We start from the raw sequence: 16,269 nt of genomic DNA, 5'->3' as shown, positions 1-16,269 counted from the left end.
CTGCCTAGGCCTAACGCCTCTGACCTAGGCGTCCGGCCCAGGCAGCGGGGACCTGCAGTGGCAGCGGGGGCCCCGCGATTGTGGGCTTCGCTTTGGGCCCAGGCAAGGGACCCCTAGCTCCTGGGACTGCCAGCTTCGACTGTGCCCAGCTCCCATCGCTGGCTCCACCCCTACTTCCTGCTATCACTGGCCAGGGCGGCAAAGGCGCCTGATTCTCCGATCATGGCTGGGGGGCAGGGCAAAGGCGGCCCTGGGGCCGCCTTTGCCCTGCCCCCCAGCTTTAAGCTCCCCCCTGGGTTTCAGATCACTGTCAGTGGCAGGGGGCTTCTTCCTGCTTTCCCTTTCGCTTCCCTGCATTGTGCCTACATATGCAAATTAGCCGCCATCTTGTTGGCAGTTAACTGCCAATCTTAGTTGGCAGTTAATTTGCATATAGCCCTGATTAGCCAATGAAAAAGGTATCGCCGTACGCCAATTACCATTTTTCTCTTTTATTAGTGTAGATAAGGGAGAATTAAAAAAGTCTATTGTAAATTAACATTACCAATTAGGAATAAAAGGACACTATGGTACCCTATGGACACAACACCGCTATAATATTCTGACCAAGAATGCATAACCTCAAACTAATCAGGAGGAAACACCAGACAAATAAAAAATAAGAAATATTCTACTTAAACAAACAAACAAAAAAACAGAAAGAAAAGAAAGAGAAAGAGGAGAGATTGTATTTTTTAAAGACATTAATGTCATCAAATACAAAGAAAGTTGTAGAAATGTTCCAGATTAAAGGAATCTAGAGATTTGACAAACACAAAACCTGACCTTAGAGTGGAATCTGAACTGGAGGGGGACATTTTTTTTTTTTTAATCCTCACCCAAAGATATGTTTATTGATTTCAATGAGAGAGGAAAAGAGAGAGAGGAACTGATTGGTTGCCTCCTATATGGCCCCGACCAGGGAGCAAACCCACAACCTAGGTATGTGTCCTGACCATGAATCCAAACTTGCAACCTTTTAGTATGTGGGACAATGCTCCAACCAACTGAGCCACCTGGTCAGGGCAGGGAGAGGGAAGTTTTTATAAAGGAATGATGTAATATGAACTGATTAAATTGGAATATGGGTGGCAGATTAGACAAAACTTTTGTGTTAATATAAAATTATAAAGTTGATAATTATAAAAGAACTAGAAGCCCCGTGCACAAAAATTTGTGCACTGGTGGTCGGGGGGGGGGGGGGGTGCCACTCAGCCCCACCTGTGCCCTCTCACAGTCTGGGACCCCTCGGGAGATAACCATCTGCTGGCTTAGGCCCGCTCCCCTGGTGGCAGATGGCACGTCCAATCCCGCGGTGTCTGCCCCATCTACCCTGGTCTGGTCGCAGATGGCAGGCCCGGATCCTGCGCTGGGGCGGGCGGCAGCTCGGGATCGCGCTGAAGTCCCTGTGGATGTTCAGGCTTCAAAAGTGTAGGTTTTCTTTCTCGGTTTTGTTTTTACTTCTTGAAATTGAAATGTGTTAAAAAAATTTTTTTTCTGCACCTTTTCGGGTCCCAGGGACCCCGCCACGCACCAGCTGTCCTTTCCCAGCTTGGTCCTCCTCTGAGCTTTTCACAGAGGGGCAACCTTTTAGGTTGTGGGGTGTGTTTAGAGAAGCCCGGCTTTCTGAAAGCGAGTGTTTGATTTGGGGATTTGTGATCTGGCTGAGGAGTCCCCAGGGCCCACACAGAACAGTGGGGGCAGCCACAATGAGTGACCAAAGAAACCAGAGAAAAGTTAGGAGACAATAAACGGTTCGATTTCTAATTCCGCACGTTGCAGGAGCCGAGGTGTGCCCGGGCTTTTCCAGGGAGAGAGTGAGCGAGTGAGTGAGTGTCCACTGCCCCTCACACAGCCAGCCACTTGGAGTATGACTTTCGCCAGCAAGGGCGTGGACGCAGCCGCCTGGGCCTTGTTCCCGCCTTTGCAGATGCATGTGTGTGTGTGGAGCGGGCAGAAGCAATTAGGACCAGGAGGCGTGTGCGTGCTCTAAGGGTCATGAGGTCAGCGAGGCCTAGGTGCACCGACACGCAGGGGCCGCCGCCCAGCTGTTGGGGCGAGCAGGGAGCCGCAGTGGCCACCTGCCACCGGGGTAGCTGGGAGCCGGCACTGCTCCGCGGCACTCTGCTTTCCCAACCCCAGGAGGCCTGTTTGTCAAACTTGGCCGCCTTGGCAGGAGGTGCCTGCATGTTCTCACCGGGACAATTGTTCACTTTGCAGTCTTTGGATCTGGGCTCAGGAACCTTAGCCTCACAGAATGGTGGGGAGGGGGCGGGGCGGGTGGTGTGTGTGTGCAAAGAAAAGGGGTCTGGGACCTAACAGTGTCTGCGTTTTACCTGTGAATCCCGCCAGGCCTCCCACCTTCCAGGGAAGGAGAGAGGAGGCCGCTGGTGCTCCCCATGCATTTGAGGCGTGGTGCCCAGTTACCTGCCTCTCAGTGCGAGCAGGACTCCGGCCTGGCTTGGGTTCAGTCACCACATGTCTCCGGAGGGCCCCTTGGCCACTGTCTTGGCGCAGAGTGAAGGTGCCTTCCCTGGGCCTGACAAACCCACCCGAACCTGGCCTCCCCACCTTTGTGCGAAACTTCACAGGTTGGGGTGGCCCTTGCTTGCCCGGTCCACGGGCAGCATAACCCCCGTGATGAAAGGCAAAGCCCAGGAGCACTCGGGGCCCGCGTCACTGACCCGGGGTGGGCAGGGTTTGCCAGTGTGTGGCTGTTCCACCCTCGCCTGCAATTCACTGCACTTTCCAGGTGCCTCCTCCTGGGATTTCCCTCTTCTCAGGCTCTCCTGGCCCCTAAGGCCTCCTTCCCTCCAGGGCCCGCGGTCCGTCTGGCTAAGGGTTTGGGGTTCTTCCTCTGGCCTCCCCTGTGTTTATGCCGACCCTGACCCCAGGTGAGAGTCAGGCTGGAGGCCAGTAGCCGCACGGTATGAGCGTGACCCCCGGGCACGGAGGACGTGGGGGCAGGCCGCACCTGCAGCTCCACACTGGCCAGGAGAGCACGAACCTCCGGCCTTTGGCACATTGGCTTGCATCCAGTGGCCTGGCTGCACAGCCTGGGCCTGAAGCCACCAGCCCTTGGAGGGCCCCACGCCTGTCTGCACCCAAGCAGCCCCAGCCCAGGCTTCTCCTCACCGGAAATGCACTTTATTACACTTTGGAAGGCTGGTAGGATGCTCGCAGACTCCTCGGGCTCTATTGCGAGTAGGAAGGGGTGCCCAGGAGTGGGCCTGTGTCTCCGCTGGGCGGGAGGGCTCGGGTGAGGGGATGGACACCGCTTGCCTTCGCCCCAGCCCCCGCCCACCCCCAGATCGCACACGGGAGTGGGCCCCATGTCTCCTGTGGGTGGGTAGGGCTCGGGCGAGGTGATAGGCACTGCTTGCCTTCACCTCAGCCCCCGCTTGCCCCCAGATCACACATGGAAGTGGGCCCTGTGTCTCCGGTGTACAGCAAGGGCTCGGGCGAGGTGATCGGTACTGCTTGCCTTCACCCCAGCCCCCTCCTGCCTCCTGATTGCACACGGGAGTGGGCCCTGTGTCTCCGGTGGGTGGCGAGGGCTCCGGTGAGGTGATTGGCACTGCTTCCCTTCGCCTCAGCCCCCGCCTGCCCCCAGATCGCATATGGGAGTGGGCCCTGTGTCTCCCGTGGCTGCGAGGGCTCCGGTGATTGCTTTGCCTGAGCCCCCGCCCCCAGGTCAAACATGGGGGCCTGGATGGCGGCTTGCGCTGTCCTACCCTGCCTGCACTATGCAAATTAGCCACCATCTTTGTTGGTGGTTAACCGCCATCTTGGCTGGTGATTAATTTGCATATCTTGTTGATTAGCCAATGGGAAGGGTAGCGGACGTACAGCTAATTACCATGTTTCTCTTTTATTAGATAGGATATGTCTATCTTAGGAAATACACATTAAAATATCTAGGACCATGATGTATGTAACTTCTTCTTAAATGATTCTGAAAACAATGGTGTGCATGTGTGTAATGTATGTGAGTGTGTGAGGGTGTGAGGGAGCTTGTGCTGGAGAGAGTATGACCACATATACAAACAGAGAAATGGGATTAAATGTATTAACAATAGATTAATCTGGGTGAAGAGTATTTGGGTGTTCTTTGTACTATTCTATGTTTATAAGTTTTTTTAGATTTGAAAATATTTTAAAAAAGAAAGTAAAAAAACCAAAAACAAAACAAGTACACAAACCCTTGTCCTACTTACATAATAGTGGTTAGTTGTGGACATAACTACTGTTACTTTTGCTTTATTCTTTATACATTCTGTATTGTCTGAAAACATTTTAAACCATGAGCATGCATTAACTTTGAAATAAAAAAATTAAAAAAAAGAGTAACCTATATGTACAACTCACTATCCCTTTATACATTAGAGCTGAAACAATGGATGATATATATGCACTGCTTTCTATTAGCTTGCTACCACAAACATAGAGCTTTAAGTTGCAACTTAATCTGATCTCTGAAATTTTTTGAGTTCAGTCAATTACCAAAAGTATTTTTTATTTTGGTAGAAATGAGTATTAAGACATAAAAAAAATACAAGTGGTGGGTGAGGGACAGCTATACTCCAAGGGACGGTTGGGGACTGCAGACCAGGCTCCCCTGACCAGGGCAGCCTCCACTGCTGCTGAAATCTCTCCCTGAGCGACCAGCTCTGCCAGAGACCATGCCATCTTGAAGGGTAGAGAGGCTGTTATTGGAAGCCTATACATCCCGGGACTCTGCAACCACAACACCCAGGGACCAGCTGTGAACCCAGGAACAGTGGATCTCAAGCATCTCGGATACGCGGACTCGGGGAGCTCTGCACCTTCTCATGGAAAGGTCAGATTTCGCCTAGGAAAGGTGAGGTCTGTGATCAAGGCTGGAGAGAGAAGCACACACAATGGGATTTAGAGGTTCAGGAAAAGTCTGTGCCCCACAAAATCTGCAGCCATTGGGGCTAGCGTGATCCGCAAATGTGGAAGGGGATCTACAGGGCTGCTGGCAGAAGGGAACTCTAAAAATCAACCCATAGCTGGACTGGGTGCAAAAAGGCAGCCTGAAATTTTTTACCAGTGTGCCAGCTGCTTAGTACCAGGGGAAAAAAAAAGATGTGCATAGAGACATTCACAGAGTTGCGCGCAGTGTGGGAGGGTAAAAGTCGCGAGTTGGTGCATTCACTCTCGCTCATTTTTTCTCTTTAAATCCTTGCTTTTGATTACTAAGCCCAGTACATAGGATCACCCAATTGGAGACACTCTAAGACAGTGGTTCTCAACCTTCTGGCCCTTTAAATACAGTTCCTCATGTTGTGACCCAACCATAAAATTATTTTCGTTGCTACTTCGTAACTGTACTGTTGCTACTGTTATGAATCGTAGTGTAAATATCTGATATGCAGGATGGTCTGAGGCAACCCCTGTGAAAGGGTCGTTTGACCGCCAAAGGGGTCGCGACCCATAGGTTGAGAACCGCTGCTCTAAGAGCCTGCAGGGGAAAGTTGTTTTTGTAGAATTTGGGGATCAGAGTGGGGTGTAATGATCAGAGAACCAGCTCTGGGGCAGTCCATTCTCCCAAACCAGTATTAAGGATGACAGGGAAAACAAAATCTAAATACTGGCTCGAGAGGACTTATAGCCCTGGAGGTCAACCCAGAAACACTGCCACCGAGGGGTTGAATCACAAATTGACTCTTGTGTAAACACAAATAAAGGAGTCTAAGAAACAAAGAAATACTGCCTGCTTGGAAATCAGGACTGTGGCTTACAATACAGAGGAGCAGGGGAACGCAGGGAACTTCAATACTGTTCTGAGTACCTGAAAGAAAACAGGCGTGCCAAACAGAACAGTACAGGAAGTGAATGACCTTCATTACTGCACATTTTTATTTTTTCATCTACTTAAAAAACTAATTTTTTTTCCTCACTTGATTTTACCTTTTTAATTATTATATTTTTATTTTTAATCAGTATTATTACTACTACTATTTTACCTTTTTTTAAAAAAAAATTTTTTTTCTCTTTATTTTACGATTAGTGTTTTACATTCTATTTTCATTTTTCCTTTAGCATAATTTTACTCTATATCAACTTTACCTTTATGCCAACACTCTCTTCCTCACTTTTCCCCTTTTGTTGTCCGGTTTCTCTTACCTTACTCCTGCTTTAGATTTTCCCTGTTCCTTCTTTTTACCCATTAAAAATTCATCCTACATATATATCTAATTTCTGATCCCCTACTCTAAGTCCATACACATCTCTCTCTTCTCTTTCATCACTATCCAAATTTTTCTCTCTCTTCCCTTTTTTTGTTTCTTTGTTTGTTTGACTCTTGTGTAAACACAGATAAAGGAGTCTAAGAAACCAAGAAATACTGCCTGTTGTTATTCTTGTTTTTTTTTGTTTTGTTTTGTTCAAGGTTTTTTTCTGTTTTATTTTGTTTTGTTTTGTTTTGCCTTGCTTTCTTTCTGTCCTATTGTTTTTGTTTGCTTGATTGTTGATTAGACTGGATTTTCTTTTGTGCTTGTTTGTGAGAGTGTTTCTCTTTTTTTCTGTTTTTGTTCTTGTTTGTTTTTTACTTCTGTTTCTCCTCTCCTCGCTTGTTATCAGTTGTTGTTTGTAGTTTGTGTTCATCTGTGGGTGTTTGCTGTTTGCATTTTTTGGGATTAGTGGTTGTTCTAATGGAGTTTTCTCCCCATATAAATAGCTTTTCCCTGCTTCATTTTATTCTCTTTCTTTTCTCTTACTTTTTTTCCGTTTCTCAATATCACTTTTGCATTCCTTTTTTTTTCCTCCTAATTCTCTGCTCTCTGATGGTCACCTTTATTTGGAGTTATTAGTATCGTGAATACATTTGTATTCAGTGCCTTGTACATTGTGCCATGTTGTTGTATTTTGTGCTTTTAAATCAACGCAGGAGAGAGCGAGCTACATAACCAGACACCTTGAGAGGAACGATCATGGGGAGACAAAGAAACGGCCCGCATATGAAAGAAAAAGAGGCATCACCAGTAAAGGAAGGAAACGAAGTGGAGGCAAACAATATGTCAGAGAAAGAATTCAGAGAAATGGTCACAAGGTAGCTGAAAAGAATGGAAGACAAATTCAACAATATGTGTAAAAATCAAGAGGAAATGAAGAAGAACCAAGAAGAAATGAAAAATGACATTGCTGCTATAAAGAACTCAATAGAAAGCATCAACAGTAGACTAGAAGAAGCAGAGGACCGCATTAGCAAGCTAGAAGATAAGGTAGGAAAAAATACCCAAGCAGAGCAGAGCAGAGCAGCATCTAGAAAAAAAACTTAAAAACAGGAGGAGAGCCCAAGGGAACTTTGGGACAAAACAAAATGAAACAACATCTGCATAATAGGGTGCCAGAATGAGAGGAAAGTGAGCAAGGAATAGAAAACCTGTTTGAAGAAATAATGACAGAAAATTTCCCTGATATAGGGAAGAAAAAACTCACACAAATCCAAGAAGCTCACAGAGTACCAAACAAAATGAACCCCAAAAGACCAATGCCAAGGCCATTATAATTAAATTGGGAAACACCAACGACAAAGTAAGAATATTATAAGCAGCCAGAGAGAGACAGAAAGTTACCTACAAAGGATCCCCCATAAGACTGGCGACTGATTTCTCAACAGAAACACATCAGACCAGAAGGGAATGGAATGAAATATACAAAGTCATGCAAAGGATGGGTCTGAATCCAAGAATACTGTACCCAGCAAGGCTATCAATCAAAATTGAGGGTGAAATCAGGAGCTTGATAGACAAAAAAGACTAAGGGAGTTTATTACCACCAAACCAGCAATGCAAGAAATGCTAAAGGGTCTGCTGTAAAAAGAAGAAATAGGAAGAGAAGAAGGAACACAGGCGTAAAGAATAAAAATGGCGACAAACACCTATCAATAATAACTTTAAATGTAAATGGATTAAATGCCCCAATCAAAAGACATAGGGGAGCCGAGTGGATAAGAAAACATGACCCCTATATCTGCTGTCTATAGGAAACCCACCTCAGAAAAAAGGAATCACACAGACTGATGGTGAAGGGATGGTAAAAGGTTTTCAGGCGAATGGAAATGAAAAAAAAAGCTGGGGTTGCAATACTTATATCGGACAAATTAGATCTCAAAGTGAAGGACATAGCAACAGATAAAGGCCACTTCATAATACTAAAGGGAGCAATCCAACAAGAAGAAATAACTCTGATAAGCATATATGCACCCAATACAGGAACACCAAAATACATAAAAAAAACTTCTGGAGGATATCAAGGGAGAGATTGACAGCAATACAGTCACAGTTGCAGACTTTAATACCCCTCTATCACCTATGGACAAATCCTCCAAACCAGCGGTTCTCAACCTGTGGGTCGCGACCCCTTTGGGGATCGAACGACCCCTTCACAGGGGGTCGCCTAAGACCATCAGGAAACACATATATAATTACATATTTTTTGTGTGATTAATCACTATGCTTTAATTATGTTCTATTTGTAACAATGAAATTGGGGGTCACCACAACATGAGGAACTGAATTAAAGGGTCATGACATTAGGAAGTTTGAGAACTACTGAGATAAAGACACCACACAAAAAGAGAGAACTAAAGGCTAATATCCTTGATGAACATAGATGCTAAAATCCTCAACAAAATTCTAGCAAATCAGATTCAGCAATACGTTAGAAAGATCATACGCCATGACCAAGTGGGATTTATTCCAGGGATAAAAGGATGGTACAATACCCGCAAATCAATAAATGTGATACATCACATAAAAAAACTGAGACAAAAATCACATAATCATATCAATGGATGTAGAAAAAGCATTTGACAAAATCCAACACCCTTTCTTGATAAAAACTCTCAGCAAAGTGGGAACAGAGGGATCATACCTCAACATAATAAAAGCCCTATATGACAAACCTACAGCCAACATCATACTCAATGGGCAAAAACTAAACCCATTTCTCCAAAGAACAGGAACAAGATAAGGATGCCCACTTTTACCGCTCCTGTTTGACATAGTAATAGAAGTACTAGCCATAGTGATCAGAGAAGAAGGAGAAATAAAAGGCAACCAAATTGGAAAAGAAAAAGTAAAACTGTCCTTATTTGCAGATGACATGATATTGTACACAAAAAACCCTAAAGACTCCATCAAAAAACTATTAGACTTAATAAATGAATTTGGCAATGTAGCAGTACATAGACAACCCCACGACTCCAGCAGAAAACTACTAGACCTCATAAGTGAATTCAGCAATGTAGCACGATACAAAATTAACACCCCAAAATCTATGGCCTTTATACACCAATAATGAACTCACAGAAAGAGAAAAGAAAAAACAATCCCATTTACCACTGCACCAAAAAAATGAAGATACCAAGGAATAAACTTAACCAAGGAGGTAAAAGACCTATACTCGGAAAACTAGAGGACATTGAAAAAAGAGATAGAGGAAGACATAAACAAATGCAAGAACATACCATATTCATGGATTGGTAGAATCAACATCATTAAAATGTCCGTATTACCTAAAGCAATCTATAGATTCAATGCAATCCCCCCAAAAATACCAATGGCATATTTCAAAGATCTAAAATAAACTCTCCAAAAATTCATATGAAATAAAAAAAAGACCCAGAATAGCCACAGCTGTTCTGAGAAAGAAGAACAAAGTTGGAGGGATCACAATACCAGACATCAAACTATATTACCAAGCCACGGTTCTCAAAACTGCCTGGTACTGGCACAAGAACAGACATATTGATTGAACAGTGGAACAGAATAGAGGACCCAGAAATTGATCCAAGCCATTATACTCAATTAATATTTGACAGAGGAGGCAAGAGCATACAATGGAGCCAAAACAGCCTCTTTAATAAATGATGCTGGGAAATTTGGTCAGATACATGCAAAAAATGAAACTAGATCACCAACTTACACCATACACAAAAACAAACTCAAAATGTTACTAAAGGACTTGAATGTAAGACGGGAAACCATAAAAATCCTACAAGACTCCATAGGCAGCAAAACTGCAGACATATGTCATAGCAATATCTTTATAGACACAGATCTTAGGGCAAGAGAGACTAAGGAGAAAATAAAGAAATCTGACTACATCAAAATAAAAAGCTTCTGCACAGCAAAAGAAACCATTAACAAAACAACAAGAAAGCCCACTGCATGGGAGAACATATTTGCCAATGTTATCTCCAATAAGGGTTTAATCTCCAAAATTTACAGGGAACTCATATAACTCAACAAAGGAAGATAAACAATCCAATCAAAAAATGGGCAAAGGACCTAAATAGACACTTTTTGAAAGAGGACATTCAGAAAGCCAAGAGACACATGAAGACATGCTCAGTCACTAATCATCCAAGAGATGCAAATCAAAATGACAATGAGGTACCACCTCACACCTGTCAGAATGGCTATCATCAACAAATCAACAAATGACAAGTGCTGGAGAGGATGCGTAGAAAAAGGAACCCTCGTTCACTGCTGATGGGAATGCAGACTGGTCCAGCCATTGTGGAAAACAGTATGGTGTTTTCTCACAAATTTAAAAATGGAACTGCCATTTGACCCAGTAATACCATTTCTAGGAATATATCCCAAGAAAACAGAAACACCAATTAGAAAGGATATATGCACCCCTATGTTCATAGCAGCACAATTTACAATAGCTAAGATTTGGAAACAGCCTAAATGCCCATCAGCAGATGAGTGGATTAGAAAGCTATGGTACATCTACACAATGGAATACTACACTGCTATAAAAAAGAAGGAATTCTTACCATTTGCAGCAGCATGGATGGAACTGGAGAGCATTATGCTAAGTGAAATAAGCCAAGCAGTGAAATAAATATACCACATGAACTCACTCATTTATGGATAATAAGGAACATTATAACCTGATGAACAAAAAGATAGCTACAGAGGCAGAAAACCATCGAATAGACTGTCAAAGTACAGCGGGAAGGCTAGGGAGTGTTGGGGGGCGGGGGGAGTAAGAGATCAACCGAAGGACTTGTATGAATGCATATAACCATAACTGCCGGGGTCCAACCCCAGCGGGTCCAGGGATCCCCAAAGGTGTGGACGGAGTCGGCGAAGAAGGAATGACATGGAGACAGCGTTCAGTTGATCAGCAGCCTAGCCAGGATATCTAGCCAGGTTCTCCAGCCAAGTTCTGGTCTGGATCTCCAGCGAAGTTCTGCTTAGGATCTCCAGCCAGGTTCTGTGTCCATGTTCTCTTGCTAGGTTCTCCAGATTCTCCAGCCAGGTTCTGTAGCCATGTTCCCTCGCTAGGTTCTCCAGCCAGGTTCGGTCGCCAGGTTCTGTAGCCGGGTTCTCCAGGTTCTCCAGCCAGGTTCTGTAGCCATGTTCCCTCGCTAGGTTCTCCAGCCAGGTTCTGTCCAGGTTCTCCAGCCAGGTTCAGTCACCAGGTTCTAGTCAGGTTCTCTTGCCAATTTCTGTAGTCAGGTTCAGTCCAGGATCTTTTGCCATGTTCTCTTGCTAGGTTCTGTATCTAGGTTCTGAGGCCAGTTTCTGTCCAGGATCTTTTGCCATGTTTTCTCCAGCAAAGTTCTTCTGTCCCTAGAGAACGTTCTGTGTAGGTTCTGTGCCTCCTGGTTCTGTCTTCTTAGTTCTGTGTTCTAAGTTCTGTGTTGTTACATCTGTATTTATACCAGTTGATTCCAATCCTATCAATCTCTATTCCAAAGGTTAGGGCGTTTCTTATCTCCATTCTAGGGAGTAAAGATTATGTAGCTTAAGCATGATTGTTCGTAGTTAAAGTGATTAATTACCCACCTGGCACTTAGTGAAGAGGTTTTATTCCCTCCCTAACTTCAGGGGAAAATCCCTACCTGGGGAAACAACCTTTCTCAGAGACCTTAGTTAAAACACATAGTGCCAAGAAGGTGAGAAAACATATTAAGAACAGTATGCCATATATGCCAGGTCCCTTGAAACAGCAAGCATGGACTGGCTCCCAGCACATAACCAATGGACACAAGACATTGGGGGGGGCAGCGGGGTGAGGGCATGTGCCGGGCGCTAGGGGAGGCTGGGGGAAGGTCAATGGGGAAAAAAATAGACATATTTTTACAAATAGACTACTATTTGTAATACTTTGAACAATAAAATAAAAGTAAAAAAAAATACAAGTATCTTTCAGATTCTGAGAATGCCAGGAACTTCTTAACCCAAAGCCACTCACACAACCATCATTCCGCATTTGGGACATTTCAGCCAGTGCGTGGCTATTTTGTCCTCCATTCCTCTCAAATGTCTCTAACAAATGGATTTGTTTCAGTTTGATAATAGGGTTAATTTCAGTTTGATAATAGGAAGAATTCAAGAATTGCTTTATTTTTCATAATAGGTTAAATATGCCTATTTTTAAACTCTAGTTTAAAAATTGTATCAGAGCAGTAAGACCTTTTAAATAAAAATATTATGTGATCAGAATTATATCAAATGACCTTTTCTCATTTAACTCATGACTTTTCATTGAATTTAGTGGAGTAAATTATGCTGATAAATTTCTTAATATTGAACAACTACAAAAATCTTATGTGAACTCTCAGCATATTAATCAAACACCAGTGCGGCTGGTTTGGTTGAGAGCCCCTCCTGCTCACACCCTGCAGCAGCCCCTCAAAGAGTATAAAAACTAATGTATTGTAGAAGAAAGCTATGAAGGACCCAGCTAGGCACATGACAAAATTGAAGAATCAGCTGTCCATCCTCTTTGCTTTTTTGACAGAGATTATTTTTGAGATACAATCAAAACTAAGTTAAAGATCAGGAATAGGAAAAAATTACCTGTTTTTCCTCAGGAGGCAGTTTACTCCATTCATTGCCTAACATCCTGGTGATTTCTGGAAATGGAACTTCTGGTCTCTTTGCTCGAAGCTGTTCTCGACGTTCATTCATGAACCGAACATATCCTGTAAGGGGGGATTTGGGTGCATTGCTGTCTCGAAGAGGTTTCTTCCTCTTTCTTCCTTTGGACCACCCTCCTCGTTTACTTCTTTGCTACAACACAAGATAAAATAAAATCCAAAACCAAATTACAAAAACAACAAAAGTGTCTCCAAATAACACAACAAAAGAGTTGCATTTTCTTGCCATTAAGACCCTAAATATTCAAAGCTCTTTGTATCTGTCATAGGTACAAATAACTTCAATGTAGTTTTCAAGAGGGGACTCCAGGTGGATCACTTGTAGACCCATTTATGTACCACACTACAAACTGTTGCACTAAAGGGCATATTGTAGTGCTAATCTTAAGAGATGAGAATAAGGGGTATCATGATCACTCAAGGTTTGGCTTTTATGTGCACTTAACAAGTCCTGACTCTCAACAGGGGAATATTCTACATGAGAAATGCAGCATATAAACAGCACTGTGCCAGAGAAGCAGACATTGTCACAGTAGATCAGAACAAGATGTAAGATGCAAAGAGCAAACAAAGAGACAAGCTTTAGCACAGGGATAAAATATTATTCATGGCCCTAACCGGTTTGGCTCAGTGGATAGAGCGTCGGCCTGTGGACTGAAGGGTCCCGGGTTCGATTCTGGTCAAGGGCATGTACCTTGGTTGCAGACACATCCCCAGTGGGGGGTGTACAGGAGGCAGCTGATCGATGTTTCTCTCTCATCGATGTTTCTAACTCTCTATCCCTCTCCCCTCCTCTCTGTAAAAAATCAATAAAATATATTAAAAAAAATATATTATTCATGAAGTCCTGGTCAGTGTGGATCAGTCAGTTGAGCATCATCCTGTGCACCAAAAGATCACTGGTTTGATTCCTGGTTAGGGTTCATACCCAGGTTGTGGGTTCGATCCCCAGTCGGCGTGTGTGTGGGAGGCAAGTGATTAATGTTTCTCTCTCCCTCTCCCTTCCTCTTTCTCTAAAAAAAAAATTAATAAAAACATATTAAAAAATTATTCATGAAGGGTGTTTCTCATTGATAGCTCTCAAAGATCAGTTTATTTCCCATAGGAAATAGCATACAGATGTTTAAATTAATGTCTAAGTGTTAGAAAAATTTCAGTAAATATAATAATATATTCAAAATGAAGACTAGTTTTTTGGCTTGATTACTTCTTCCTTAAGATGTTTATTTCATAAAGTCAGGGGTCTTTGTATATTATTAGTGAAATCTAAAGATTAAATTACCTCTAAAAAAAGTATAACAAAAGGACTGAGGTAACGACTGAAGTTTTACAACAGCCCCTTTCCTTGTCCTTTTAAATTAAATGCAAGAGACTTATTTTTGCTTCATAATTTTACAAATACATATAGCTTATCAGTTAATAATGTTTTATGGATACAAAAATTCTTATTTCAGAGAAGAGAAAGATAAACAAAATAGGACAAAAACACCTAAATGTTAATTACATTATTATATTCCTCCAAATACTTATAAAATTGTATAATAACTCAATACCGGGCAAATGGTATATTTGGTATCAGTTGTTTTTTTTTTTTTAATCCTAGTAACATTAAAGATACTAAGGAGTTTAAGATGTTTGAGAAGCTTTAAGCATTCATCAAAACTTTTAGGAATGCCAACATACAAAGTCAGCTGTTTTAAAATGAGAAAAACAATGAAGATTAATGGTGGTACTCTTTTATGGCTAAAAAGAGTGCCTTAAAACATAGGCAATGTAATCAATCATTTGCAAGGAACACTGAGAGTTCAATAAGGGCATGGCTATGCAGGCCCATGTGCCACCTCTGTGTGAATAAAAGATGTTCCTGATGAAAGGGAGAATGATTGGTAAGTGGTGTGAATCCTTTAGACACATATGACTCCATTGTGCAGGGCTTAGGGAGCAGTGTGTGGTCTTGGACATGGGCATGTAGGCTTCTCATTAATTACGTGTTTAATTAAATAATGCATCCACTCATTTAACAAGCATTTGCTGAAAATCTAATTTGATGTAGGTATAAAGTTCTTAGGGGAAAAAAGAGTCTACCTGTTTTTATGTAATTAAAACCATTAATATGATTCTATGTAAAACAAGAAATATAAAACAGAAAATTCTGCAGGATGTAAGAAAGCCAGATGATGGACACCTACTGCATGCTCCTTTAGAAGCTTCAGAGACTAGTAACAGTACATACTTCAGCTTACCTCATCTTCATGCCTCTGTTCACTGCCTTCTGCTGTGTTTGAAGGCTCATTCTGAAGCAACTGATCTTGGGAGAGACCCTCCACAAATTCTGGATTGTTGGTAGATGATGTGGCTCCAGTACTAAATGGAATATCTGGGTGGCTTAGCCTGAAAAATAACAGACAGAAGTGTAACAGTTCAGTATCAACAGCATCGAACACTCCTATTTATCAAAGTTCAAGACAAATATCCCTGCCAGCAAAAGCATAGGTCAGTCCTTGAATTAATTCCCCCACCTCATTCTGTATAAATGTAAACAGTATTTATAGAGCATTTTAAAAATGGTTTCAGTGCTTGATCAGGAACCAAGTCAGTTCTATGAAGACATCTACTAAAAACAGCTATAATCTTTCCCCCAAATATTACCTCTCCCCTCAACATACATACTTCATAATTTAGTTCTGAGCATGCAAAAGAGCCTGACTTTTATATGCTATCTTTCATGTATCTCCAAGGTAAAGGGAAAATACTATTAACGGAAAAGGATAATAGGAATGAGAACTATAGAAGAAGTTTGCCACCAGCACAAGATAGAGAGTTCTCGAAGGGCATAAAATATATTTTATGGTACATTCCAAAGGCTACTGCTTCTTAGATTAAAGTATTTATTGACAACCAGACCATTTAAAAATAATATTATCAAGTTCAGTAAGTTCAGGTATAAATGTTAATGAATCAGGCAGATATAATTCTTTTCTGTTCCCATTATTTGTTCCAGATGAGTCAGCAAACCAGATCTTACAAGAAGATACAAATGATGGCTGGGTCTTAAGACTGACTTACCCTATCTCATGTGGATAAAGGAATGAAAGAAAAGATTAATACCACAAGACACGAGTTTGAGATTTTCTGGGGGAGGAGTGGGAGAGGTGAAGGAAGATGTATAAGAAAGTAATATTGAGTCATTATTCTGGAAGATTGTGTATATTTTATAGGGTTATAGGCATGTAATTATAATGTACTGGTAACATAAGTACTGAAGTACAGGTTTGTAAAATGTGCTGCAAAGGCACAAT

General features: G+C 42.5%; 1 protein-coding gene across 2 annotated transcripts in view; it reads right to left on the bottom strand.

Moving 5' to 3' along the window:
- The window catches only part of HMG20A (high mobility group 20A), a 145,278-nt gene that overhangs the window by 50,493 nt on the left and 78,516 nt on the right, over window positions 1-16,269 (bottom strand). For both annotated transcript variants that reach the window (XM_081084623.1, XM_081084624.1), the window contains 2 exons: window positions 15,214-15,361; window positions 12,891-13,103 (listed from right to left, as the gene is read on the bottom strand). In XM_081084623.1, the coding sequence (XP_080940749.1) occupies window positions 12,891-13,103; window positions 15,214-15,361 (361 nt within the window). The remainder of the gene's footprint in view (window positions 1-12,890; window positions 13,104-15,213; window positions 15,362-16,269) is intronic.

The sequence above is a fragment of the Myotis nattereri genome (assembly GCF_964212035.1).
Source record: "Myotis nattereri genome assembly, chromosome: 1".
NCBI lineage: Eukaryota > Metazoa > Chordata > Mammalia > Chiroptera > Vespertilionidae > Myotis > Myotis nattereri.
Note: the sequence above shows the minus strand (reverse complement) of the source record. Positions and strands in the feature narration are given on the sequence as shown.